The sequence below is a fragment of the Babylonia areolata genome, chromosome 1 (genome assembly GCF_041734735.1).
Source record: "Babylonia areolata isolate BAREFJ2019XMU chromosome 1, ASM4173473v1, whole genome shotgun sequence".
Lineage (NCBI taxonomy): Eukaryota > Metazoa > Mollusca > Gastropoda > Neogastropoda > Buccinidae > Babylonia > Babylonia areolata.
The window spans coordinates 14,638,769-14,664,582 of NC_134876.1; the positions used below are offsets into that span (position 1 = coordinate 14,638,769).

General features: G+C 44.9%; 1 protein-coding gene across 1 annotated transcript in view; it reads right to left on the reverse strand.

Moving 5' to 3' along the window:
* LOC143294629 (uncharacterized) overlaps window positions 1–25,814 on the reverse strand; it is a 105,966-nt gene that overhangs the window by 21,595 nt on the left and 58,557 nt on the right. The window contains exons 8-22 of the mRNA XM_076606009.1: window positions 24,676–24,729; window positions 18,004–18,165; window positions 16,805–17,216; window positions 15,668–16,055; window positions 14,720–14,783; window positions 13,855–13,953; window positions 12,562–12,666; window positions 11,687–11,758; window positions 10,045–10,260; window positions 6,695–8,014; window positions 5,187–5,610; window positions 3,662–4,954; window positions 2,684–3,153; window positions 1,222–1,467; window positions 578–682 (exon numbers count right to left, since the gene is read on the reverse strand). Coding sequence (XP_076462124.1) covers window positions 578–682; window positions 1,222–1,467; window positions 2,684–3,153; window positions 3,662–4,954; window positions 5,187–5,610; window positions 6,695–8,014; window positions 10,045–10,260; window positions 11,687–11,758; window positions 12,562–12,666; window positions 13,855–13,953; window positions 14,720–14,783; window positions 15,668–16,055; window positions 16,805–17,216; window positions 18,004–18,165; window positions 24,676–24,729 — 5,430 coding nt within the window. The remainder of the gene's footprint in view (window positions 1–577; window positions 683–1,221; window positions 1,468–2,683; window positions 3,154–3,661; window positions 4,955–5,186; window positions 5,611–6,694; window positions 8,015–10,044; window positions 10,261–11,686; window positions 11,759–12,561; window positions 12,667–13,854; window positions 13,954–14,719; window positions 14,784–15,667; window positions 16,056–16,804; window positions 17,217–18,003; window positions 18,166–24,675; window positions 24,730–25,814) is intronic.

The window sequence follows — 25,814 nt, forward strand, 5'->3', positions numbered from 1 at the left end:
GAAATGAACATGGATATATATAATATTTCTTTGGGATAAATTTTTCACGAAGAACACACAAAACGGGGCATTTCAAAACAAAGTGTACTTCATCTTCTATCGACTCTTTACACAATGGACAGAAGAGATCAGAATTATGTACATTTTTATATCGGTACCTGTGAGTTTTTATTTCCGATATACCAAGTCTAAATCTTGCCAAAATGAATCTGAGATGTCTATCCATATTAAACAAGAGATAATTCTTCACTAAATGAGTAGAAACATAACCCCTGTATATACCAAACCTTTCACTAAACTGAATATGGTTTTCCCAATTCTGCCATCTACAATCTATCATACGCTGGCGAAGAGTTTGCAAAAATACATTATCTAAACCTACATTTTGGAAATACCAAGCATACCCAAACCTGAGTTCACAAATACATATTCGTACATTTGAAACCCAGAGAGAGAGAGAGAGAGAGAGAGACAGACAGACAGACAGAGACAGAGGCAGAGAGAGATCATCTACACAGCACAGTTCCAGGCAGTGACAGCACAGAAAACCCAGTGACAGTGACAGAGAGGACTGTACCAGTTGTGTGTTGTTGCCGATGTCTGTCAGTTGTCTGTCCACAAGGTCCAGCACCGCCTCCTTGTCTGCCCCACACACCTGGCCCTTCAGCTGCTCCAGGAACCGCTGCACACACACACACACACACACAAACGCGCGCACACACACACACAGAGATCAATCAAAACATTTTGTTAACAGGGTAGTTGTTTGGAGCCTACTGCAATACATTTGCTATATTGTCTTTCAACAGCCTTCACTTGTATCTTCTGACAAGGTTTCTATGGCCTGAACAATAGGTATTTTCTTACAATTCTCATGTAAATAGAATCAGTAATCTGAAGGATGAATAGGTCCGCTACTTTCCAACAATTTCAGATTATTTCTAATTTTGAAAATTCAAACAGTTTTCTCTTCAAGATATGATTTTTCAACATCAACATTATTTCCATTTTGTGAGCTCAGTTCTTGATATTCTGAACCCACTCCCTGCAATCCAACTCCCCTCCCCCCACTCCAAATAACCCACAGTGAAACATTTAACCTGTACAAATCCCAGTTCATAAAACATATAATCTGCACCCATTTCATCACAGACTACTGCAGATATGACGATGAAGAGCGTGACGCTGAAACTGCTGCAGGTATGATGCTGAAAAATCTACCATGTGCATGTCTTTCTGTAGAGCCATCTGTTTGGTGAGCAGCTGCACTCTATCGCTCAGCTGTGCATCCGACTGATGACCCTCGTTGGCGCGGATGGCGCTGACCGCTGTGGCCACGTCCTGCCGCATGCGTTCCACCTCGTCGTCGTGCTCGTGGCTGATGGAATGCAGCTCCACCTCCAGGGTGGCACAGCGCTCCTCAAAGTGGTCGCGCTCCTGCTGGCACTCTTCAAACACCTGTTCCACCTGTTGGGAGTGACAAGCATGAGAAAGCATGTGGCATTTGTCTGCTACATTGTTGGTAATGGATCTTTCTCCAGGGCGGCACAGGGCTCCTCAAAGTGGTCGCGCTCCTGCTGGCACTCTTCGAACACCTGTTCCACCTGTTGGGAGTGACAAGTATGAGAAAGCATGTGGCATTTGTCTGCTACATTGTTGGTAATGGATCTTTCTCCAGGGCGGCACAGAGCTCCTCAAAGTGGTCACGCTCCTGCTGGCACTCTTCGAACACCTGTTCCACCTGTTGGGAGTGACAAGCATGATGAGAAAACATGTGGCATTGGTCTGGTATATACAGTGTTGGTAATGGATCTTTCTGTTTGAAACATTTTTTTATTTTTCAAGTCAATGCAAAATCTCTTGAGAGCTTGCATTTGCTGGACTAGTATTCACAGGTAAATGTATCATGCTAACATATGATATATTAGTAGACAATGGTCCTTGCTTACTTCTGCACATGCTTTGGGTGCGCGCGCGCGTGTGTGTGTGTGTGTGTGTGTGTGTGTGTGTGTGTGTATGCACACGTGTGTGCATGCGTGTGGGTATGTGTGTGCATGCATGCATGCACATGTGCGATATGACAAACGAATACCAGATATATGGACATTATCTTAAAAGATGCATTCAAAACAGGTAGTGCTTAGAAGAGCATAATGCTAAAATCAGTTGTAGTTATACTACTTTACATGAAATTGGCCACTGAATCTGCCACTGATGAATGGATGATACATATCCAAGCTGACTGCACAGTTATGTCATAACTATCTGAAATAAAGGGGCCTTTTTTCTTCCTTTTTATTTTCAGTCATATGTGTCCGCATATAACAGAAATATTACATGTATAAACTGTATAAATGGATGTATGTTTTTGTTATTGTTACGCTCCCCTCCCCTCCCATTCCGTTGTGAAAGTGATGTGTGTGTGCACACATGTGTATTTATAACTCTTCTTGTTCAATTCATAATTGTGTAAATTCCATATTGTCTTCTTCGTTTGTGGGCTGCAGCTTCTACGTTCACTCATATGTACATGAGTGGGCTTTTACCGGCATGACCGTTTTTACCCTGCCACATAGGCAGCCATACTCCATTTTCTGGGGTATTCCATACTGAAAACAATTCAATTTTTTTTTCAAATGACATGATCACCCTGACCACTACCACCACCACCAACCAGACTGACCTTTTTCTGCTCCTCCCTGAACAGGTTGACATGCACCTGGAGTCTCTCCTCCGCCAGCCTCACCTCCTCCCCCACCTTCCCCTCCAGCTGCCGCACCTGCTCCTCCACCTGCCGCCAGTCCTGCTGACCCACCACGCCCCTCAGTCTGCCCACCTGGGAGGCCAGCACATGCAGTGTCTCCATTTCGTTGACGTGCTGGGTGTGCACCACCTCCCCCAGAGGCCTCAACACCTGACTCACGTCCCTGCTCACCACCTGACTGTCCGCCATCGACTGCCGAGGTTTGTAGCGGCGAGTGGGGTGAGCCATTTTGAGCACCTCCATCTCTTGTTCGTGAAGGAGTTTGAGCTTGCAGATCATGAAGGTTGTCTGAGCAGCGAACACCGCCTCTCTGGTCAGCGTTTCGGTGTACGGGGAAGCCATCTTTGGGTGTGGAATGTTGGGAATGGATGCTGCCGTGATGGTTTTTTCTGTATGGTGGAGAGAGAGAGAGAGAGAGGGGGGGGACAGGGGGGGTGGGGGTGGGGGGGAATTCAGACAGTTGAAATGGTTATCACTGGTGCAAGCTGCAGTGGAATAAGATATCAAAACATTATGGAACAATAAAGAATGTACTTCCGTAATTGTAACCTTCATTAATCTTTTTCTTATCCAAAACGTCCAGGTATTACCACAACACACAGACGAGGATTGTGATAATTCATAATAACAGGTGTGTATATATTATTTTATGTGAGTGCATCATTGCATCCTTACAATCGCGTGCGTGTGTGTTTGCGTGTGTGTGTGTGTGTGTGTGTGTGTGTACGTGTGTGAGAGTATGAGCATGTGCACCCACCTTTAGAGTGAAAAACCAGCTAAAAGTCAACAAACAAAAAAAAGCTCAGGCAACATGTGGCATAAATCGACGTCAACCCCAATATCATTTAGCATTACCTGAACCACAACAGAGCCAGAGCACCAGGTACCCCCACTCACCTGTGAGCATGTGCTGGACTTGGGTCTGTCTGCCTTCAGCCTGTTCCTGCAAGGCTTCAGCCAGGCCATGCACAAAGGAGCACAGCCGCTGCTGCAGTATCTGCTGACCCTCCTCCTCCTCCTCTTCCTCCTCCATGACCTGCACCAGGCCAGAGTCCCCTGTCTTCAGCTGCTCCAGGAGGCAGTGGAGGTGTGTGGAGAGGGTGGAGCGCAGGGACATGATCTCCCCGAAGCTGCTGATGGAGCTGTCCAGGGACTGGCAGGGGATCTCCACCTTCCTCTCACTGCCAGGGCAGCGGGCCAGGGCCGCATGTTGCCGACGGATACCGGCCAGGACCCGGTCACGGTCCTCACGGAGCTGGTTGACCATCGTGTCCCAGCGCTGTGCGGTCAGTGTGTCGTGGGCAGAGCGCACCTTCACCTTGCACTGCTGGATGTGTTGCTCCATGACGGAGGAGATCTCAGAGCACACAGTGTCTAGGATGCTGTCAGAACCCTCCATGATGGTCAGGTCCTCGCTGTCTCTGAAGATGATGGCAGCGAAGGCCTGGGTCATCTTCTGTTCGTAGACCTCCGCCACCTCCATCACTGCCCTGTGTCGGTCCTTTAACCTCTGGAGGTACACGTCCCTGACTCCAGTGGCTGATGATGAAAGGTGTGCACAGTCTGTGAACTGCTGTTTGAGCAAGGACAGGGCACAGGTCAGCTCTCCCTGAACCAGGGACCGTGTAGTGAGGTAGCTTGGTGAGGTCCACAGTTCATCACAGCTAGGATCAAGATGGTGGCCAATGTAGGCATCCACCTGAGATCGCATGATAGCTTCAGCAGCCAGCACTTTGGGCTCAGCAGTATTTGATGAGTCCTCCTTTGTGGCTTCTTCTCTCGGCTTCTGGCTGGCAGAGATGGTAGTGGAACACAGATCACCTTCCACCATGATCTTTTCTGCAATGATGTCTGCCTGCACTCGAAGCACATCTGCACTGGCTTCTGTCACATTCATGGTGGTCATTTCCTGGTCCAGTTTCTGGTGAAGCGACAGCACCTTGGAGTTCAGCAAGGCCACTTCACGCAACATGGGATCTTGCACATTCTCCGAGCTCTTCTTCTCCATAAGGTGAGCCATCTCCACTAACACAAGAGCTTCCAGTGAAAGACGGTCAGCGTAGGCCTGAAGTTTGTTCATGGAGTTGGCGCTGTGCAGTGCCCCGCCTGCAGCCTGTCCCTGGTGATGACCGCTTTCTGGGCAGTGACCAGCTGCAGGACGCGCCAGTCCAGGGCTGACAGTGTGGCATGCTGCTTGACAAACTCACAAAGACTGGCAAGGTGGTCACGCACTTCCTCTACACTTGTCGCTTCTTCATCGTCATCATCACTGTCATCGTCGTGATCCTCTAAGCAGTCCAGCTGTTCCCCAATTTCCTGCAGTCTGTCCATGACAGTCTGCAGACACTGGCCCATGCTGGAGGCCAGACCAGCACTGCTCTGATCTCCTCCCTCACCTTCCATCTTTCCAGGTGATGACTTCACTCTTTCAGAGATGTGCGGGTCAGACGAATGAGTTTACCACCACACTCATCTAATCTTGATGCCAGATCTTGGTAGTCACTTACAAGTCTTGTATCAGACTTGGAAAGGTCTTTGAGGATGTCTTTCAAGTTACTATTGATGTTGTCCAGCTGATGACGCATTTCCTGCAGCCTTGACGCCACCCCTGAGCTCTCTTGACCTGACTGAACAGAGTACCTACGGGCTGGGGAAGAAGGTGCCTCAGCCAGAGTCTGTTCCATCGCCTGGACTCTGCCCTCTATCTGACACAGCATCTGCTCAGTGTCTGTATCTTGCTGTGTGGAGAATGTCACTGAAGCCTTCTTGGCTGGCTGGATGTTTCCAGAGTGGTATGTGGCCAGCTGTTTGGTCAGACCATCAACTCTCTGCCCCAGGTTCTTCACCTGTATGCAAATATTCATTATTTTGTTATGTAAAGATAGGTAAAATGTTCAAACAGAAGAGACAGGGAGAGGCAGACAGAGACACACAGCGAGATAAAGGAAGAGGAGAGAGAAGACACAGAGAGAGAGGCAGATAGACAGTGAAAGACAGAGAGAAAGTGTGGTAGAGAGGGAGAGGAGGTAAGTGAAGGACAGACAAACCTACAGAAATAAAACAAACAGAAAATCTACAAGTCATTAAGCAGCCCATAACATGATGCAAAATATTCATGATGATGCAGACGTAAAAAAAAAAAAAAAAAAAAATCAGAAATAAGAAAGACACAACAAAGGCAGAAGCAAACACATAAACAACACTGTGTGAGGGACTGGGCTGGGATGATACACGTAACAGAACTTAGCACTCTCCTGGAAGGAAAGCAGCCTGAATCTCATACTCAGAAATCTGTTGTGACAGAGGAGTTTTACAAACATCACCTATCAGCTGATGAAACAAAAAGCAGGTGATATCTCCCCACACCATCCCACCTACCCTCTGGAAGAAGGGAAGATTGTACAGCAACAAGGACATGTGGACAAAAGACAAAACACAAGAAAACAAAACAGTGATTAGAAATGAAAGAATTCATTTTTCATTTTGCCCATCGCTCCTGGTGGAGCATAGGCCATCGACGACCCCTCGCCATCGCACTCTGTTTTGGCCATTCCAGTCCAGTTGGTCCCTTGCTGCTTCAGCTCTGCCTCGGTATCTCGCCTCCAGCTGTTGCGAGGCCGGCCTCTCTTCCTCCAGAAGGGGAGTCAGCCTCGCAGCTTCCTTTTGGCTTTCACTGCACCGCGTCATAAGTCTCCAGGATGGAGACCCTTCCTTGCCCAGGTGAATGTTTTGGTTCTTTGTCGTCGATGCTTCTGTAACTGGTCTTTTTTACTGGCATGGTAGTTAACCCTACGAAAACCCCTTTATCCTCCAGGCGAGGTGGTCCTGCCTTAGTCGCCTCTTACGACATGCATGGCAGGGCAGTGGGTCTATTCTATCAGTGCCCAACCCACAGGGCAAGAAATGAAAGAATGCCTACTCCTTACTCACCTGGTCACTGTATGACTGCTCCATGATCTTGACAGTTTCTTGTCGTTGTTTGTCCTCCTTTTCCAGGTTCCCATAGGAAGTGTACAGCTCATTCACCTCCTTCTTCAACTTTTTCACCTCTGCCACCACGCGGTCATACTTAGTCTTCAGGCCACAGTACTCTTCCAGGATGGCTGAACTACTGGAGGATGCGGTGGCTGTGATGGTGTGATGGTAGTCAGCACCAGAGTCATCTGGAAGTAAGCGATGAGAACTTTCCTGAAGAGACCCTTGGAGAAGCATGCACTTCTGACCTATCTCCCTCACCATCTCCACAAGGCAAGAAGCTTCTTGTTTGGCTTCCCCCCTCAGTGAGGACATGTGGCTGTGGAGGCAGTTCTGCAGCTGAGGGATCAGGCTGTTGACCTCCTTGAGGTCAGACTCCAGAAGAAGCAGGTTGCATAGAGCGTCATCCTGACCTGACGCTGTGGGCGGGTCGTCCAGGTCTCCTAATTTCTCCATCAGTTTCATCTGCAGGCCCTGTATCTGTGTGTTCAAGTCCTGCACTGTCTTCTCCAGCTGTAGTTTTTCAGGGTCAGAGGAGGAGGAGGAGGAGGAGGAGGTGGAGGAGGTAGATGTCTTCCCCTGCCCCGGGTCCTGCTGCAGCTTGTCCACCTTGAGTCGCAGGGCCGTGTTGTCCTTCTCCATGTCACACACCTGACCCTGCAGGGACAGCACTTGCCTTTCCATGGACGCCACCCGCTCCTGCAGCTTCTGCTTCTCCTCTTGCAGGATCTCTAGGCTGTGAGCCAGGTCAGAGTTCTCTCCCATTTCTGCCTGCAGCTCCTCCTGCATGTCCACCATCTTGGTGTCATGTTCGATCAGCTGTTCCTCCAGCTGGGCGATGATGTCGTCCTTTTCCTTCAGCAGGTCTGACAGGTTGCTGCTCATGCTGCCTGCCATGCCGCGCTGACGCTCCTCCACCGAGTGGAGCTGTTTCTTCACCTCCTCCAGGTGGCTCTCCAGGTCCTCCCGCTCCCGGCTGAACTCGCTCTCCATGTCCCTGACCTGCTGCTCAAACTGCTCCCTGACCTTGTCCATCATGGAGTCCTTGTCATGGAGCTGGAGGTGGGCGTGGTGCAGGTCCCTGTCCCTGTTGTCCAGCTGCTCGTTCAGCTGGTTGTACTGGTGCTCCACAGCCTTCAGCTTCAGGATCTCCCGCTCCTGCTCCCGGGCCTTCTGTTGTTGTTGCTTGTTCTCCGCCTCCAGGCGACGCACCTCCCGCTCCTTGGTCAGCAGGCTCTCCCTGATGCGCTCCTGCTTGTGGCTGCTGTCCTTCACCTGCACAGCGTTCCACAGACTGGTGTGAGGACACAGTTGTCGTCAATGTTATGCTTCTTTCATGAGGCATACAGAATTCTGACTGTGGAAAACAAAGACCTTGTGCTTCTTCCAACAGGTGTACAGAATTCTTATTGTGGGGAACAAAGATCTTATGCTTCTTCCAAGAGGCTTACAGAATTCTGATTGTAAAAAACAAACACCTTATGCTTTTTCCATGAGGCATACAGAATTCTTATTGTGGAAAACAAAGACCTTACGCTTCTTACATGAGGTGTGCAGAATTCTTATTGTGGGGAACAAAGACTTTATGCTTCTTCAATCAGGCATACAGAATTCTTTTTGTGGAAAACAAGGACCTTGCATTATGGTTTTTTCATAAGCAGACTGGAACTGCACCCCGATACCTCTCCGACATCTTTCAGATCCATGTACCCACCTGTTCTCTTCGTTCTACTGCTGATGATAGAACCTTCTTGCATCCCAAAATACAAAAGAGAACAGCATGGTGGTCGAGCCTTTTCATCATCTGCTGTTTAAATATGGAACTCTTTGCCTCACCACGTCCGTCACAGCCCCTCACTGCCTTCCTTTAAATCTAACCTCAAGACTTTCCTCTTCCAGCAGCATTTCCTCTTGACCCTCTCTCATGCATGCTGTATTGGTGTGTGTGTCCAATGTATGTTTGTATGGATGGATGGATGGATGGATGGATGCATGCATGCATGCATGTAAGTAAGTATGTACGTACGTATGTTTGCATTATACATATGAGTTTGCATGCACATATGTATGGTTATTGTGCAAGATAGTGAGTTGAGGACTGAGAGTGTCTTGCATGCGTGTGTGTGTGGATTGCAAAGCGCTTTGTGCAATGAGGAAAGCACTGGTAAATGTCCAGTTATTATTATTATCATCACAATTCTTACTTTTTTTCTATGAAGCACTTGATAGCACTATCAAGTTACATGAGTCATTATGCTCAAAACACTAATCAAAATGCAATCAATGTAGTTCCTTTTTGTGTTTAAAATTGTAAGCACAAGCTTTCCTCAAAAGCTGCTATGATATGTGTGTGCACACATAAGCATGTGTGCGCATGCATACAGACACACATAGCAACACATACAGACATAGACACTTCCACACACACACACAAAACCACACGATTAACTTTCATTTTAGGAAACCTGTTTCTAACAACACTCAGCATAACATGGAAAAAAACCCCAAAAAAACCCCACCCATACTTGTGCTTCCAGTGTTCGGATACACCTGTTCCACTCCGAGGACATCTTAACTCATTCTACTCCAAGTACAACATAACTTGTACCATATTCCTTCCTCTGTGGACCAGCCATGAGTGTTCTCTTACCAACACACTGTTCTAATTTCGTTCATTTTTGTTCAGTATAGTTGGTATTCTAAACTCAACCGTTTACTGATTCCAGATGTATGAAAATGAAGCTCTTTTTGACTGATTAAAACAACAATTTTCCATTGATTTTCGCTGTTTTAGTGAACCACCCTTTTTTTTTTTCTGCTGTGGTCTCATGTAGTGCTGGTCCAGGGGAGGTGTAGCAGGCATTTTGCTGTGGGGTAGAATGAGTTAAGGAACTTGTCACTACAACAACGACGGGTGCAACAGCCGAGTGGTTAAAGCGTTGGACTGTCAATCTGAGGGTCCCGGGTTCGAATCACGGTGACGGCGCCTGGTGGGTAAAGGGTGGAGATTTTTACGATCTCCCAGGTCAACATATGTGCAGACCTGCTAGTGCCTGAACCCCCTTCGTGTGTATATGCAAGCAGAAGATCAAATACGCACGTTAAAGATCCTGTAATCCATGTCAGCGTTCGGTGGGTTATGGAAACAAGAACATACCCAGCATGCACACCCCCGAAAACGGAGTACGGCTGCCTACATGGTGGGGTAAAAACGGTCATACACGTAAAAGCCCACTCGTGCGCATACGAGTGAACGCAGAAGAAAAAGTCACTACAACAAAAACAAAACATAGAAACAGCCTCACTTGTGTTTCCAGTGTTCTGATACGCCTGTTCCACTCTGAGGACATCTTAAGGAACTTGTCCTTTTCCTGCTTGCAGTCCCTGAGGGCCTCGGACAGTGCCTTCTCTGTGCCGGTCAGCTTGGACACTGACATGTCCAGCTTAGACTTGAGCGACTCGATCTCCACACGTTGCTTCTGCACCACGTCCCTGGATTCCTTCAGCTGCCGCTTCAGTGTCTGCAGCCACAGAGAGTGAATGAAGCAATGAATGAATAAATGAATGAGAGACAAGACAAGACAAGACAAGACAAGACAAGGCAAGGCAAGATAATATAAAATTTTTCATTTTCAAGGATAATAGATAAGCACTGGCGAGCTTTTTTTTAATTTTTATTTTTTACTTTTTTTTTTTACATCCAGTTCCCACCCTGAACAGGGTCTACACTACACAATACATGTACTACATAAAGTCATAAGAGAGAGAGAGAGAGAGAGAGAGAGAGAGAGAGAGCGCATTAATGGGAGTTTCTTTGCCGTGTGATAAGATACTTAAAGAAGTACAACTTCCTTCACTAAAAAAACAACAACATGCAAAACACAAACACACAATAAATGAATGAGAGAGAGAGAGAACAAGAACAAGAACAAGAACAAAACTTTAATCTCCAGGCCTCCGGCCCCTAGAAAGAGGTCAAAAGTACACAATATGGTGCTCATTCAGCCACAACAAAATGTAAAATACGTACTAACTTAACATGTAGAACAAAAGTGCTTCTCGTGCATAGTAAATTAATTCTAACTTTCATCATTGTTGTCACAGAATTCCTGTCGTATCTTCAGGGCATTAAATATATAAATGCATAGTTTACGAATACTGTAAGTGAACATACGATTGACCTTCAGAGTTCAGATGTTTTTGCCGCAGGTCACTGTAAAGGACACAATTGTTTATAAAATGGTTTTCATCTCGATTACATTACAACGTTTACATGTGTAATTTGAATTACATTTGAATGTTCTTCTAAAAAATGATCCATTTATTGGGAGGAAACCAAGCCGTAATTTTACCAAACAGTCCCTAAAACACTTTTTATCCACATATTCAAAATATTGCTCACACTGAAAACCAGTTTTAAACAGTCTGTAGTTATGATATATATCTTTAGACATTACTGACTCGTCCCACTCCTGCATAAATATATCTTTCATTCTTTGCTTAAATAATGACAAAAATGTTTGCTCACAACCAACGCATTGTTGCAACCAGACATATCCAAACCCAAGTCGAGAGAGAGAGAGAGAGAGAGAGAGAGAGAGAGAGAGAGAGAGAGAGAGAGAGAGAGAGAGAAGGCATTAAAGAGAGTTTCTTTGCCTAAGATACTCAAAGAAGTACAACTTCCTTCACTTAAGATAAAAAAACCAACAAAGTGCAAAACACAAACACACACACACATTACTTCTCTCTCTTACACACATGAATGCGCATGCACACAAACACACACACATATACACACACACACACACACATGGTCATGGGATCACAGAGACTGGCTGCACAGGATCACATGTGCAGCAGATAAAGAACCAGAGAACAGCTGCAGTCGTTTTCTGAACATGCAGTCTGTCAGCAGACAGCAAGGTGAGATCCAGACAGCAGATTTACCTGGGAAGCATCACCCTGTTGGGTGGATGATGACTGACTCCATCGTCCACTGCCATAGCCACTGTCTGTGATCTGCAGACATACGTCACTCTTTTGTAACCCACCAGGTTTGTCCACAGCGAAATGTGGCATGGTAAAGAGAAAAACAATTACTTTCAAACACACAGATGAAAAAACACCAGCAAAAATATTAATAGTGAGATGGTAAGGATTCATGTCCATAGCGAGTGCTGTACTCGATTTGTGGGTTGGACAATACTGACCACATTTGTGAATTTTGAAGAGTGCATTTTATGTCAAGTCAATGTTCTCCCCAGCATGCATTTAACTTTTGTGTATTGATGCAAACTTTGTGCAACCATCTAAACAAAGGGTACATACACATTTTCTGCTGATGTGACAGCGTTTCAATAAAGACAGATGAAAATATCACCATCTGGTACAACTGGTGCCATAGACAGGAATGTACTGTCACTAAACTTTGCGTGGTTTAGGCTTCTGACAGGGACCATTCTTAGTGGTCAGTCTGCTTGGTATTTCTACTTCAAGGGTGACGTTTGAGTAAAGTGGTATGTAATGTAAGTTTTGTCTTTGAAGTATTTCAGGAATGGCAGATTAAAAACAAAAAAACAAAAAACAAAAAAACAAAAAAAACCTTTTACTCTTGATTTTGACTATCTCTCTGCACAGACAACTTCCACATTCTAAGAATTTCTGTTTCTGGGATAAGACTGTATCAAAACTGGAAGAAAAAAAAAATTGTCATTTCAAAATCTGCTGAGAAAGATATAGGAATAAAACAAAAGGGACAAAACAAATGATTCAGTGCACGTGGACCCATGTAAAACAGAGGCAGAAGGGGTGGACACACAAACCTGTGCTGTTTCCTTCTGTAGGCGAGTCTTGAGGTCGATGTTGGTCTCATGCATCTTGACCAGCTCTGACTGGGTCTGATCCAGTCGTTCCTTCAGAGATTCAACCTGAACACATCACAGTTTCACACTCCAGATGTCACACATCCATAATAAAGACTCAGTTAGTATATATTAATGATGCACAAAACAAACATAAAAAAGGAACGAAAAGCCTTCAAAGTTTAAGTGTGATCCACGCTTAATAAAACTCAATAATTTTCTTCTTTTTCTTTTCTTTTTTTTTAAAAAAAGGGCACTGTAAAGCATATCATCTTGTTACAGGATATTTTTGGTCACCTTTACATACATGAAACAAACATTAAATCTGCATACATCAGAGATTCTGTCTGCACACATTACTTTGGCTGTGTTCTTTCCTCCTCTTCATTTTCTTTAGCTTCCCTTCTTTTGTGTCCTTTCAGTGCTGCTCATTCTGATTCCATGGCCTGTTCAAAAGGTGACTGTGGATGGAAGAAGTGCTGACGAACGCAATAGCCGAGTGGTTAAAGCGTTGGACTGTCAATCTGAGGGTCCCGGGTTCGAATCACGGTGACGGCGCCTGGTGGGTAAAGGGTGGAGATTTTTACGATCTCCCAGGTCAACATATGTGCAGACCTGCTAGTGCCTGAACCCCCTTCGTGTCTATATGCAAGCAGAAGATCAAATACGCACGTTAAAGATCCTGTAATCCATGTCAGCGTTCGGTAGGTTATGGAAACAAGAACATACCCAGCATGCACACCCCTGAAAACGGAGTATGGCTGCCTACATGGTGGGGTAAAAACGGTCATACACGTAAAAGCCCACTCGTGTGCATACGAGTGAACGCAGAAGAAGAAGAAGAAGGAAGAAGTGCTTTTATTATCAGTTTTGTTTCATTACATATCAGTTTTGTTTCATCACATCCCAGGACAGTTTTAAAGGCTGTTACTAACATCTTTTTGAACCCGTGTAAACATACAAACATACAGACACACCAACAGCAAAAACTATATGAAAAGCTTACAAGAAAATCAGATCAATGAATCATCGAACATACCATCCACAGATACAGAGAACAGGAAGAGGAAGAAGATGAAGAAAAAGAAGAAGAAGAGGAGGAGGAAGAGGAGGAGAAGGAGAAGAAGAAGAAGAAGAAGAAGAAGAAGAAGAAGAAGGAGGAGGAGGAGGAGAAGAAGAAGGAGGAGGATGATAAGAAGAGGAGGAGGAGGAAGAGGAGGAGGAGGAGGAGGAGGAGGAGGAGAAGCAACAGACCTCTGATTCCAGAATCTCCACCATCATACTTCCCTCCCCAAGGGAACCAGAGTGACTGTCCTCTTGGTTCTCTGCATCCCCACAGGAGTGATAGTTCTCCTGCAAACAATGGTCGCATGAAAAGTAATCAGCGTGTCCACTCATTGACATTTTTGTCTACTTTCATGCTGATATTCCCCTCATCAAACTGAATCATGTTGCCTATATCCCTGTCAACTGCAAATGAGCCATGTAAACATCACTGAAGAAAAGTCACAGTTTCAGTTTCAGTTTAAGTAGCTCAAGGAGGCGTCACTGCGTTCGGACAAAACCATATACGCTACACCACATCTGCCAAGCAGATGCCTGACCAGCAGAGTAACCCAACGCGCTTAGTCAGGCCTTGAGAAAAAAAAAAGAAAAAAAAAGGTAGTAGTAATAATAATAATAATAAAAAAAAGACAAAAAAAAAAAGACAACAATGATGATAAATAAGCAAATAAATGTAAAACATGAAGACACACATTCACACATACACCCACACATGCATAACAGATATGCACCAAACATGCAGTTTCACAGATATGAAAGCACAGTCAAATACATATAAACATACATGAGCTCCAACACACACACACACACACACACCACACACATTACCCTGCACCTCCTCTACCCCCCTCCTCCACACACTCATTTCTAGTCTACGTATCGCAGCTTCCATGGCACACACACACACACAAACACACACACTCACAGAGATGATCACTTACTTGTACAAGCACACACACATACGCCCATATCTCCCACCAGAAAAGTCACACAAAAAAACAAAAGCAAACATACATATAATATAAAGAGCAGTGGCTACACATGCAAGACTTACCTCAGAACTGACAGTCATGTTCAAGTCATTCTCATCATCAGAAACAACTTGTGATCCTGAAGATCTGTAACAAAAATGGCAATGACAGAGTGAACTGCTAAAATGCCACAATAGCAAAGCATGGCACTAATAGTTCTGCCACACACCGTAGGCCATTTCAAGACCGCAAATCCTCTAAAAGACAAAGCCAGTCAGAATTTGCCACTAACTCAAGGCAGCTTTGAAATGATGTGGTGTATAAGTGTGACACATATTTGGTAACACACACATACATACTTACATACATTCACACAGATATACATAAGCATACATGGAGTGATGGCCTAGAGGTATTGTGTCCACCTAGGAAGTGAGAGAATCTGAGCACACTGGTTCAAATCACGGCTCAGCCGCCGATATTTTCTCCCACTCCACTAGACCTTGAGTGGTGGTCTGGACGCTAGTCATTCGGATGAGATGATAAACTGAGGTCCCGTGTGCAGCATGCATTTAGCGCACGTAAAAGAACCCACGGCAACAAAAGGGTTGTTCCTGGCAAAATTCTGTAGAAAAATCCACTTTGACAGAAAAAACAAATAAAACTGCATGCAGGAAAAAATACAAAAAAAATGGGTGGCACTGTAGTGTAACGATGCGCTCTCCCTGGGGAGAGCAGCCCGAATTTCACACAGAGAAATCTGTTGTGATAAAAAGAAATACAAATACAAATACACACAAACATATGCCCATATGTACAAGTCCATACACAAACATGTACACACATTACCAGTAATAAAGGCACACACCCTCTCTTTTTTACGCACACACACACACATGCACGCATGCACGCACGCATGCATGCACACACACTAAACACACACACGCACGTATGTACACGCACAAACACAAACATGCGTTCAGGCGCACGCGTATACACTCACACACAGACACACACACACACACACACACCTGCGGCATTCAAAGTCCTCATCACCGGGAGGAGGAGAATGCAGCCTGGGCGTCTTGGCACCTCGGGATTTGTCCTTGACGCGTGTGCTGGGGGACTTAGGGTGAGCGGCTGTCTCTCGCTTCTCCTCTTCCTTGCTGCTCTCACAGCTTATGTTACGCTTGCTGCGGCGACTTTCCACGCTGGGCAGCACTGGTGCTGGTGCCACCCCATCACTGCCCTCCACGTAGCGCTTCAGAGGGTATCCACTTCCTGGGGACCAGGGTATAGACTCTGTTGAAGAACTGCTGTATCGCTGGGTCCTTGACGTTTTTGACGACAGTTCTGGTTTACTTTCTGATTCTTGGTTACCATGGGTGGATGGCTGTGAGGGTGCTTTGGGTCCTTCTGCTGTACAAAGAAAGCAGACAAAGGATGTCAAAAATTGGATATTTTGTTACCTGAATAAGATAAAGCATTGGATATCAAAAAGCTCTCATGAATTGCAACTGCTTTATATCATGGTAAAACTTGAAGAAAAAAAAAAAAAAAAAGAAGAGAGATCATATCCTTGATTTTTACCTCTTTCAGTTTATATAATCATCACAGCAATGTGCATAATTTACAGTTCACACCAAACCTTGTCACCATCATATTTAGGCCCACATGGAAAGTGACACACCTCCCACAACGTCACCACACTGGTCTCTCTGTATCAAGTCTTCACGAACACCTGGAACCGTTTATTCTCCACGAACCTTGATGTGTAACTTGCTAAACATCATCTTCTACTCTGTGGTGTGTGGTTACAAAAATATATCATAAAAAGTAAAACAAAACAATGTACCTGCATGTTTAAATACCCAGCTGTGAGGGGAATTTCATGGTATAGATTACATAATTATCGGTTTGTTCCTGTGTTATGTTTTCATAATAAATCAATTATACACCGATGCTCAAAAAGTAAAAAGAAACCATAGAAAATAATCCTTTGCATTCAGATCTTCTGACAAATTCATGACCTAAACCAGCCAGGCAAGTAATGAAGTGACATGACCTCAACACTGTAGCTAGTCCATCATGGTGAAATAGCCCCCAAATCAGAACATCTCAGCATCAGAACACCTCAATTTATGGTCAGGTTAAGAAACAAAATTCACCTGCAAGAGAGCTGGCACTGGCAGAGGGCGAAGCATCACCCACATCCCGATCAACAAACTCTGCCACGCTGAACAGTTTGCCGCCGCCACTCGGGCTGGCTTCAGAATGATGGCGTCTCAGGCTCCTGGTCTCCTTCCTCACCGGATCCCTTCTGCCAACCACCTGGAACGCCATCTCTCCTTTCGTACCTGTAGTTGCCGTGGTGAGGGCGGATGCACCGGCTGAGACGTCAAAGTCATCGACAGCGCGGGGACAGAGTGCTGGCAGGGCTGCCTTGCCGACGAGGGAGGAGGCGAGGGTGGGCAGTTTGGAGGTGGAGCTGTGGAGGTCCATGCAGAGGCGCAGAGCCTTCATCCAGTTGCTGCGGATCCCAGCAGTCATGGCCGCCAGAATGTACTCCCCGTTCGCTGTCTGTTGAAATTTGTCAGGCCATTACTGGCTGATGTTTGTATCTTCAATGAAGCAGTCATCGTGACAGCAGCTAAAAACACTAATAAAACAGCTGCAATAACGATCATCATAAAAGTTATCACTGTTAGAAATTCACTAATAGCAAAACAAAACAACACGCACACACAAAATATGCAAAATCTGATTCCACTGGTCAACAGCACTGTGGAACAGTAAGCAATAAAACCCACTGGACCACAGATCTACTTTCTATCCATTATATTCTGTGCTGCTCAGAAGAGTGTCCGCCAATGTATGATAGAGTGATAATACACAATTTGCATTTCAATGAACAAATGGCTTTTTAACATTAGTATAAGGATCAGATGAAGAGAGAATATGAATGAAATAACCCACTGAACACATCCAGCATAGTCAAAGATCGCATGTGCACACATTCACACACACACAAGACACATTAACACATTCAAAGAAATAAAGCCAGATGGACACAGCACTAGTCAAGGTTGAAATCACACATTCTTAGGTTTTGCCTTTACTCTCCACCAGAGTCTGGATGGCAGCCTGGGTGCTAGAGAGACAACAAACCAACCTGCCAAGTGCAGCATGCACTTCACAAAATTCTACATATAAAAAAGAAGGAAAAAAAAAGGAAGTATTATTGTTGGCAAAATTGTGCAACCCCCCTGCCCCCCCAAAAACAACAACAACCAACCAAACAAAATAAACCAACAACAAAACAACAACAACAATAAAAGAACACCTTAAAACTGGTACTTGCAAGTACCTTGATCTTGACTCCATAATTTCTTGGAGTGGAGACCTCCGACACCTCAGAGCAGGTGGACAGGTCGATGCGGCCATCCAGGTTGTTGTTTTCCTCGGCCTTAGCGTCTCTGTAGTAGCACAGAGCATTCCCTGCCAGCACAAACCAGTGCTTCCGGGATTCCTGCACAGCACACACACGCTGCTTCACACTTCCATCTTTCTTCTTCTTCTTCTTCCTCGTTTGTGGGCTGCAACTCCCACATTCACTCATGTTTACACGAGTGGGCTTTTACCTGTATGACCGTTTTTATCCCGCCATGTAGGCAGCCATACTCTGTTTTGCGGGTGTGCATGCTGGGTATGTTCTTGTTTCCATAACCCACTGAACGCTGACAAGGATTACAGGATCTTTAACATGCGTGTCTGATCTTCTGCTTGAGTATACACACGAAGGGGTTCAGGCACAAGCAGGTCTGCACATATGTTGACCTGGATGATCATAAAAATCTCCATCCTTTACCCACCAGGCGCCGTTACCGAGATTCGAACCCGGGACCCTCAGTTTGAAAGTCCACTTTAACCACTCGGCTACTGCGCCCGTCCATTTTTATTCTATGTTTAAGTTAATATTCCATAACTTTTTTACTGCCATCACGGAAATGAATTCATGTCCGCTGTGTCTAGAGCTCGGTAAAGGAAGGTGGGGCCAATTCTTCTCCTTCCGCTGCTTGTCCCCAACCAAAGTCAGGTACCACCCATTCAAACCTGCATGGAGCAAGGAAAATCTGAGAAATTACCTTTCCAAACCCAGCTCACCAATTCCAAAATGTTCACGTTATCAAGGCCAGCGACAAACACACTTCAATTCTGTTAACAAAATGAAAATAAACAACTGTGACTGGTTAATGTTAGTGGTTTACATTTTGTGAAGTATGTCACTGATGGGATTTTGTTGCTGTTGTCATTGAATGTCAAAAGAGAAACCCATTAACACCAATTAAAAAAAAAAACAACAAACAAAGACAACAACCACTTCTAACACATACTTTGCATTAATAAAGATAAATCTGATATTTCACAGATCATACCCCCCCCCCCCCAACCCCCTCCCAACCCCCCCCCCAAAAAAAAAAAAAAAAAAATCCTTCATGGGCCTGAATGCCTCAATAGCCTCTCTACAGAACAGAATACGAGGATTACCAAACACCTAGTCATTCGGATGAGATGATAAACCGAGGTCCCGTGTGCATGCACAGAGCACGTAAAAGAACCCATGGCAACAAAAGGGTTGTTCCTGGCAAAATTCTGTAGAAAAATCCACTTTGACAGGAAAAACAAATAAAACTGCATGCAGGAAAAAATACAAAAAAAAAGGGTGGCACTGTAGTGTAGCGACGTGCTCTCGTCCTGAATTTCGAAAAAAAAGAAAAAAACACTGAAACGAAGGTGGGAAACTGGGAAGAAGGGAAGGGGGTTGTTGCAGCTCAGGGTCAGTCAAGAGGTAGGAGGAAGCAAGAGTACTAAATAGTAAATTTCATTCATGTCAGCATAACAAGAATGGAGTGTTGACTCTCTCACAGGCGGTACTGTAGACAGACCAGAGAGGCCACTGTTCAAACAGGGAGCTGTACAGAGACCTGACATGGCAGTACCTCTCTGTCACGTGGAGAACTCTTGATCTAAGCCCTTGCTCTCACTCACAGAACAAAAGAACGCACTGAAATGGTTGTGACAAGGTGTCGGTCCAGTCCCGCATATCTCCAGCTATTCTCAGATTTTCCATACACAAGAATTTCAGGACTTCTTCTTCTTCTTCTTCTGCGTTCACTCGTATGCACACGAGTGGGCTTTTACGTGTATGATCATTTTTACCCCGCCATGTAGGCAGCCATACTCCGTTTTCGGGGGTGTGCATGCTGGGTATGTTCTTGTTTCCATAACCCACCGAACGCTGACATGGATTACAGGATCTTTAACGTGTGTATTTGATCTTCTGCTTGCATATACATACGACGGGGGTTCAGGCACTAGCAGGTCTGCACATATGTTGACATGGGAGATCGTAAAAATCTCCACCCTTTACCCACCAGGCGCCGTCACTGTGATTCGAACCCGGGACCCTCAGATTGACAGTCCAACGCTTTAACCACTCGGCTACTGCGCCCGTCATCAGGACTTCAAATGGATTATCATCAAATTTGAAAAAGACAAGAAGCTTTGCTTTGCCTAAAAATATGACACACAAGTAAAACTAACATTTAGAAAAAAAAAACGACAACAACGATGGCAGTATTGAAAACATGATAACTTCGAATCAAAAAACAAAACAAAGCAAAAAACAACAAGCACAATTCATGACTAATGAAAATATGATCAAGAACTTAAAAAGAAAAATTTCAAAATATATATAAGAATTTGTGGAGAGAGAGAGAGTGAAAGAAGGGATAGGGGGGAGGGGGTTGGGGGGGGGGGAGGAAGCGGAAGAAAATATTCAAGCCAGAGACACACACACAGAAAGCACACACACACACACAAACACACACGAACACACACACAACACACACTCATGCCCATGCAAACACACACACACACATACACACAACACACACTAATGCCCACGCAAACACACACACATACACAAACACACACACTACTCCAACATGCCAGACATACTGTCTGTCAGTCGGCCTCTTCACATTAACTGTTCTGTCCCTCCACCTTTTACTACCTTCCCTTGAGGTCTGAAGTTGAATGCTGACCTTCACAGTTTTCTCCATAATTTACAGCAGGACCAAGACAGAGACAGAAAAAGACAGGGGTTGTGGCAGTGGTCTGCCCTGATGATGAATTGACTAGGAAGGTCCTACTTGGAGTACCCATGTCCCATAACAGAGAAAGTGGTCACAAGTCGAGATCATCACCCTAATTTGGGTCAACTTTTGGGCGGTGATAGCCAGGAGTCTGCCCCTGCTCTTTGTGTGTATTTGTATGTATGGCACATCTGGCCAGGCGACATACTGCATGAGACAAACGCTTCTGTGTGTGTGTGTGTGTGTGTGTGTGTGTGTGTGTGTGTGTGTGTGTGTGTGTGTGTGTGTGTGTGTGTGTTGTGTGTGTGGGCGTGCACATGAGTGTGTGTGCATGCATGCATCCATGTGTGTGTGCAATGTGTGTAAATATGTATGTTAGCGTGGGCATCTTTGACACACGAAGTCATCATAAACATCAGGAAGAAAACTACATATAGATTTGTCAATCTAAGGTATAAGTGTGTGTGTGTGTGTGTGTGTGTGTGTGTGTGTGTGTGTGTGTGTGTGTGTGTGTCTCTCTCTCTCTCTCTGTGTGTGTGTGTGTGTGTGTGTGTGTGTGTGTGTGTGTGTGAGGGACTGTAAGATATGGAAATAAACCTTGACCACAAGAGGCAAACAAAGGCTCTACCATCCTCCCACCTCCCTATCCACAACTAACAGATACTGGTAAAGAAGACATTAAAAAAAAAAAGAACAGAAAAAAAGACAGTATTATGAGGCCAGCAATACAAATGCAACCAGTTGATTTTGGAAACAAATCTCACACTGACGGCACCATTCACTGTGCTAGACTGGAACAAATCTGTCTTTAAGAAAACTCAATGTTCGAATGAAACCTGTTGCAGAGTCGTCTTATTGCTGTTTTCGCAATTATCCCAATTGCATCACAGATATATTTCAGTTTCAGCACAGATACAGGACTGTTTTCGTGTTATCTTCTTCATTTGAAGACTGCAGTCTGCTGTCTGTGATTCTCTTTGTGGCAAAAAGAGGCTGAGAGCATGAGGGAGGGAGGTGCGAGAGAGAGGTGGGGGAGGAGGGTGTGTGTGTGTGTGGGGGGGGGGGGGGGAGGTGGAACCGGGAAGAGAGAAACACTGAGAGAAGTGTGGGTGGGAGACAGAGAAAAGGTAGGAGGGAAAAGTGGGGAGGAGAAGGAGAAAGAGGGGTGATGAAGGAAAAGATGGGGAGGTGGGGGGGTGGAGAGAGAGAGGGAGAGAGAGGTAGAGAGAGAAAGGGCGGAGGGAGGAGGAGGGAGAAAGAGGTGTGATGGAGGAAAGGATAGATAGAGAGACAGGGAGATGGGAGAGAGAGACAGAGAAACAGAGAATGAGTAATATCCACGATCATCTCTATTTCGTACATGAGCAGATATTAACAATCAGACAGTTGTCCCGGGCCTATAAACACAGAGAACCCGGACCAGCTGCCGACAGCAGTTCAGCACAACCATGTCTCTCATTGCTGCTCAGCGTGTGCTCCAAAACGACATGATCACACCGTTCCCTTCAGCCTTTGCTTATGGTGAACGGCTTTTGTCAGAAATGGGTTTCCGATCATTTCCCAAAAACTCGGGCAAAAAAAGAAAAAAAAAAAGAAAAAGAAAAAAAGAAAAAGAAAAAAAAAAAAAAGAGTGAGTGTGCGTTGACAGATCTACCGTCCAAACAACAAAGTATGAAAGAAAAACCAGGTCAAAATGATCGACTTGTTGTTGAGGCCCAGCCCAAATCCAACAAAGGAGCGCAACAGGCATTCACACAGGTAAATGCTGAAAACGAATGCATTGGCGGGCTAATTCAACACTCAACACAGTGCTGGTAACCTTAAAAAAAAATTATATAAAAAAATTAACTGAAGTCCTTATACAGACAACAGCCAAACCGGATTATAAATCGGTAGAAATCTCAGTTGTTTTCCCTTTCAAGTGAATCAAATATTGCATTTAAACGTGGATAAAGAAAACAACAACAGCAACAAACAACGATGATATTCACGGGGAGGGGGGGGGGGATGGTTGATGCCTATCCTCCAAAGTGTTTTTGACAATGACTTCTACAAAGATAATACATATTGTCTCACAATGGCCGCTGTCAGTCCACACTCAGGATCAAGACACATCCACCAATAAGATTCAGCAGGCATCCCTCATGTTTCAGGTGACTGTGGTGGAGTTGTGTTCTGCCGGGTAATGTCCATTTTCTGGCGCGGACCTATCCGAGATTAACTTCACTGTTTCCATTCAGTGAAAATTACTCAGCTTGATACTAATGGTTACCCTTACAGAGAATCCAGGCCAATAATGGGGGAAGGGGAGGAAGATGAAGGAGAGAGAGGAGGGGAGAAGGGGGGGGGGGGGTACAGGTGCACAGACGTGTGTTTATGTCTCACTGTTGTTTATAGGCCGATATACTTCCGTTGCTTCTCTTTCTTTCTGTTCTGAAATCGACGTTTATTATGATCCGTGTGTGTGTGTGTGTGTGTGTGTGTGTGTGTGTGTGTGTGTGTGTGTGTGTGTGTGTGTGTGTGAGCGCGCGCGTGGAGTGTATGTCGATGCGTGCAAGCATGCAGACGTGAATATATATATATATATATATATATCTGTGTGCGTGTGTGCGTGTGTGTAAGGATGCCTGTGCGCTTGTTTGCGTGCAGAACAGACATAAGACACCAGTACAGAAATAAGATTAAGATGACAGTACTGGCTCAAGACACTAGTACAGACACAGGATACCAGCACATCCACAAGACGGCAGTACAGACATAAGACACCAGTACAGACACAAAACACCAGCACAGACATAAAACACCAGTACAGACACATAAGACACCAGTACAGACACAAAACACCAGCACAGACATAAGACAGCAGTACAGACACATAAGACACCAGTACAGACACAAAACACCAGCACAGACATAAGACACCAGTACAGACACATAAGACACCAGTACAGACATAAGTCACCAGTACAGACATAAGACACCAGTACAGACACATAAGACACCAGTACAGACACAAAACACCAGCACAGACGCAAGACAGCAGTGCAGACATAAGACAGCAGTACAGGCATAAGACACCAGTACAGACGTAAGACACCAATACAGACACCAGTACAGACATAAGACGACAGTGCAGGCACGAGGTAACAGCGCAGACATAAGACGATAGTACAGACATAAGGCACCAGTATAGACACAAGACGCCAACACTGACACAGGTACTTATAAGCACTGACACAAGACGGAGACATGACGTCAACACGGACATGACGCCAATGCAGACACAACATACTAGTAACATACGCAAAAAGCCAGTACAGACATAAGACGCACGAAACAAACACAAGACGTCAATACCAACTTAAGACGCAAGTAGATGTAAAACGCCACTACAAACACAAGAAGCCAAAACAGACACAAACACCAAAACAGAGACGAGACGCCAGCACTGATGCAACACACACACACACACGCACACACACACACACACACACACACACACACAGACACACACACACACACTCAAGACGCAGATACACACACAAGACACAAGTAAAGACATAAAACGCAAATACAGGCAAAATCACATTCAAAACTGGCTTAAGTTTCAGTTTCTCAAGGAGGCATCTCTGCGTTCAGGACAAATCCACGCACACCACACCACATCAGCTGAGCAGATGAATGACAGCAGCAATAACCCACCGCACTAAAAGGCTAAAGAAGACGACGACGACCAATGACAATGATTAGGATGGTACAGACACAAGACGCCAGACGCCACTTCAGACACAACAAGACACCCGTACAAACAAGCACGGGACCGATGCCACGAGTTCAGACTCAAACGTCAATACAGATAGAAAGAAGAGCGGTGGCCTTACCCTGTCGGAAGAAGTCTGCTTGATGAGCCAGCCTTTCTTCATGTAGACGAGGTCCTGTGAGACAGTGAACACACAGCATTGTCAAGTCAGCACACAATCAACACGGGTGCCCAGTGTCCACCAACACAGTTATTATTATGTACGATAATCATGTAGTAGTTTGAATGAACACTGTCACGAACGAGAAGAAGAATGAATACTGTCATCAGTCGAGGGTGGGGGGGGGGGGAGAGAGAGAAAGAGAGAGAGAGGGAGAGAGACAGAGGGAGAGAGAGAGAGAGAGAGAGGGGGGGGAAGGAATGAGTGAATGAATTAAGGTTTTTCTTCCAATGGTGGATGATATACGCACATTAGCTGTCTCGCATATCTGCCGGTTTTTTTATTTTTTTATTTTTTTATTTTTTACGAAAAGAGCCTATGAGAGAGAGAGAGAGAGAGAGAGAGAGAGAGAGAGCAACTGAGTTACAGGAAGTAAAGATGATAAACTTAATTAAAGAGGAAGACAATTTTCAATGATGCGTGATGATGCACATAAAATGAATAGAATTTAAAAAAAAAAGTTATTTAAACAAACAACAAAACACACAAACAAGAACAACAACTGCGCTTCTTTCCAAACATTCAACTAAAGTCTAAGAAAATCACACAAACTAAATCTCCTCGTGAACAACGACATAAAAGGAAAACAGAAAGCGGTGGGGTTTGGAAAGTAATGGGGGTGGTTGGGAGAAGCAGCAGCACTCAAATGGCATGTGCAGACATCTCAATCTTGAATACATATATATACATATATATCGTTTTCAGGCTCCTGTTTATGCAGTGTGGGGGGAAAAGGGCAAAAACGGAAACGATAAGAGGATGCTGGGAAATGCAGTAAATGGAAAAGGGAAAGCAACCGCAAAATAACAAGATGCTTTTTGTTTCTTGCATAATGCCACAAACCAAATTTCAAGAAAATGAAATATATATATATATCCACACATTCTACCATGGAACAAAACAAACTAAAAATTAAAACATAGCTGAACTGCAACAACGCGAGAATAACATGTTCAATAAACAAAAAACAGACAATATACAATGAATCTACAACAAAGTTTAGCTATCATCTGTGAAGGTATCAATAGTCTCTTCCAATA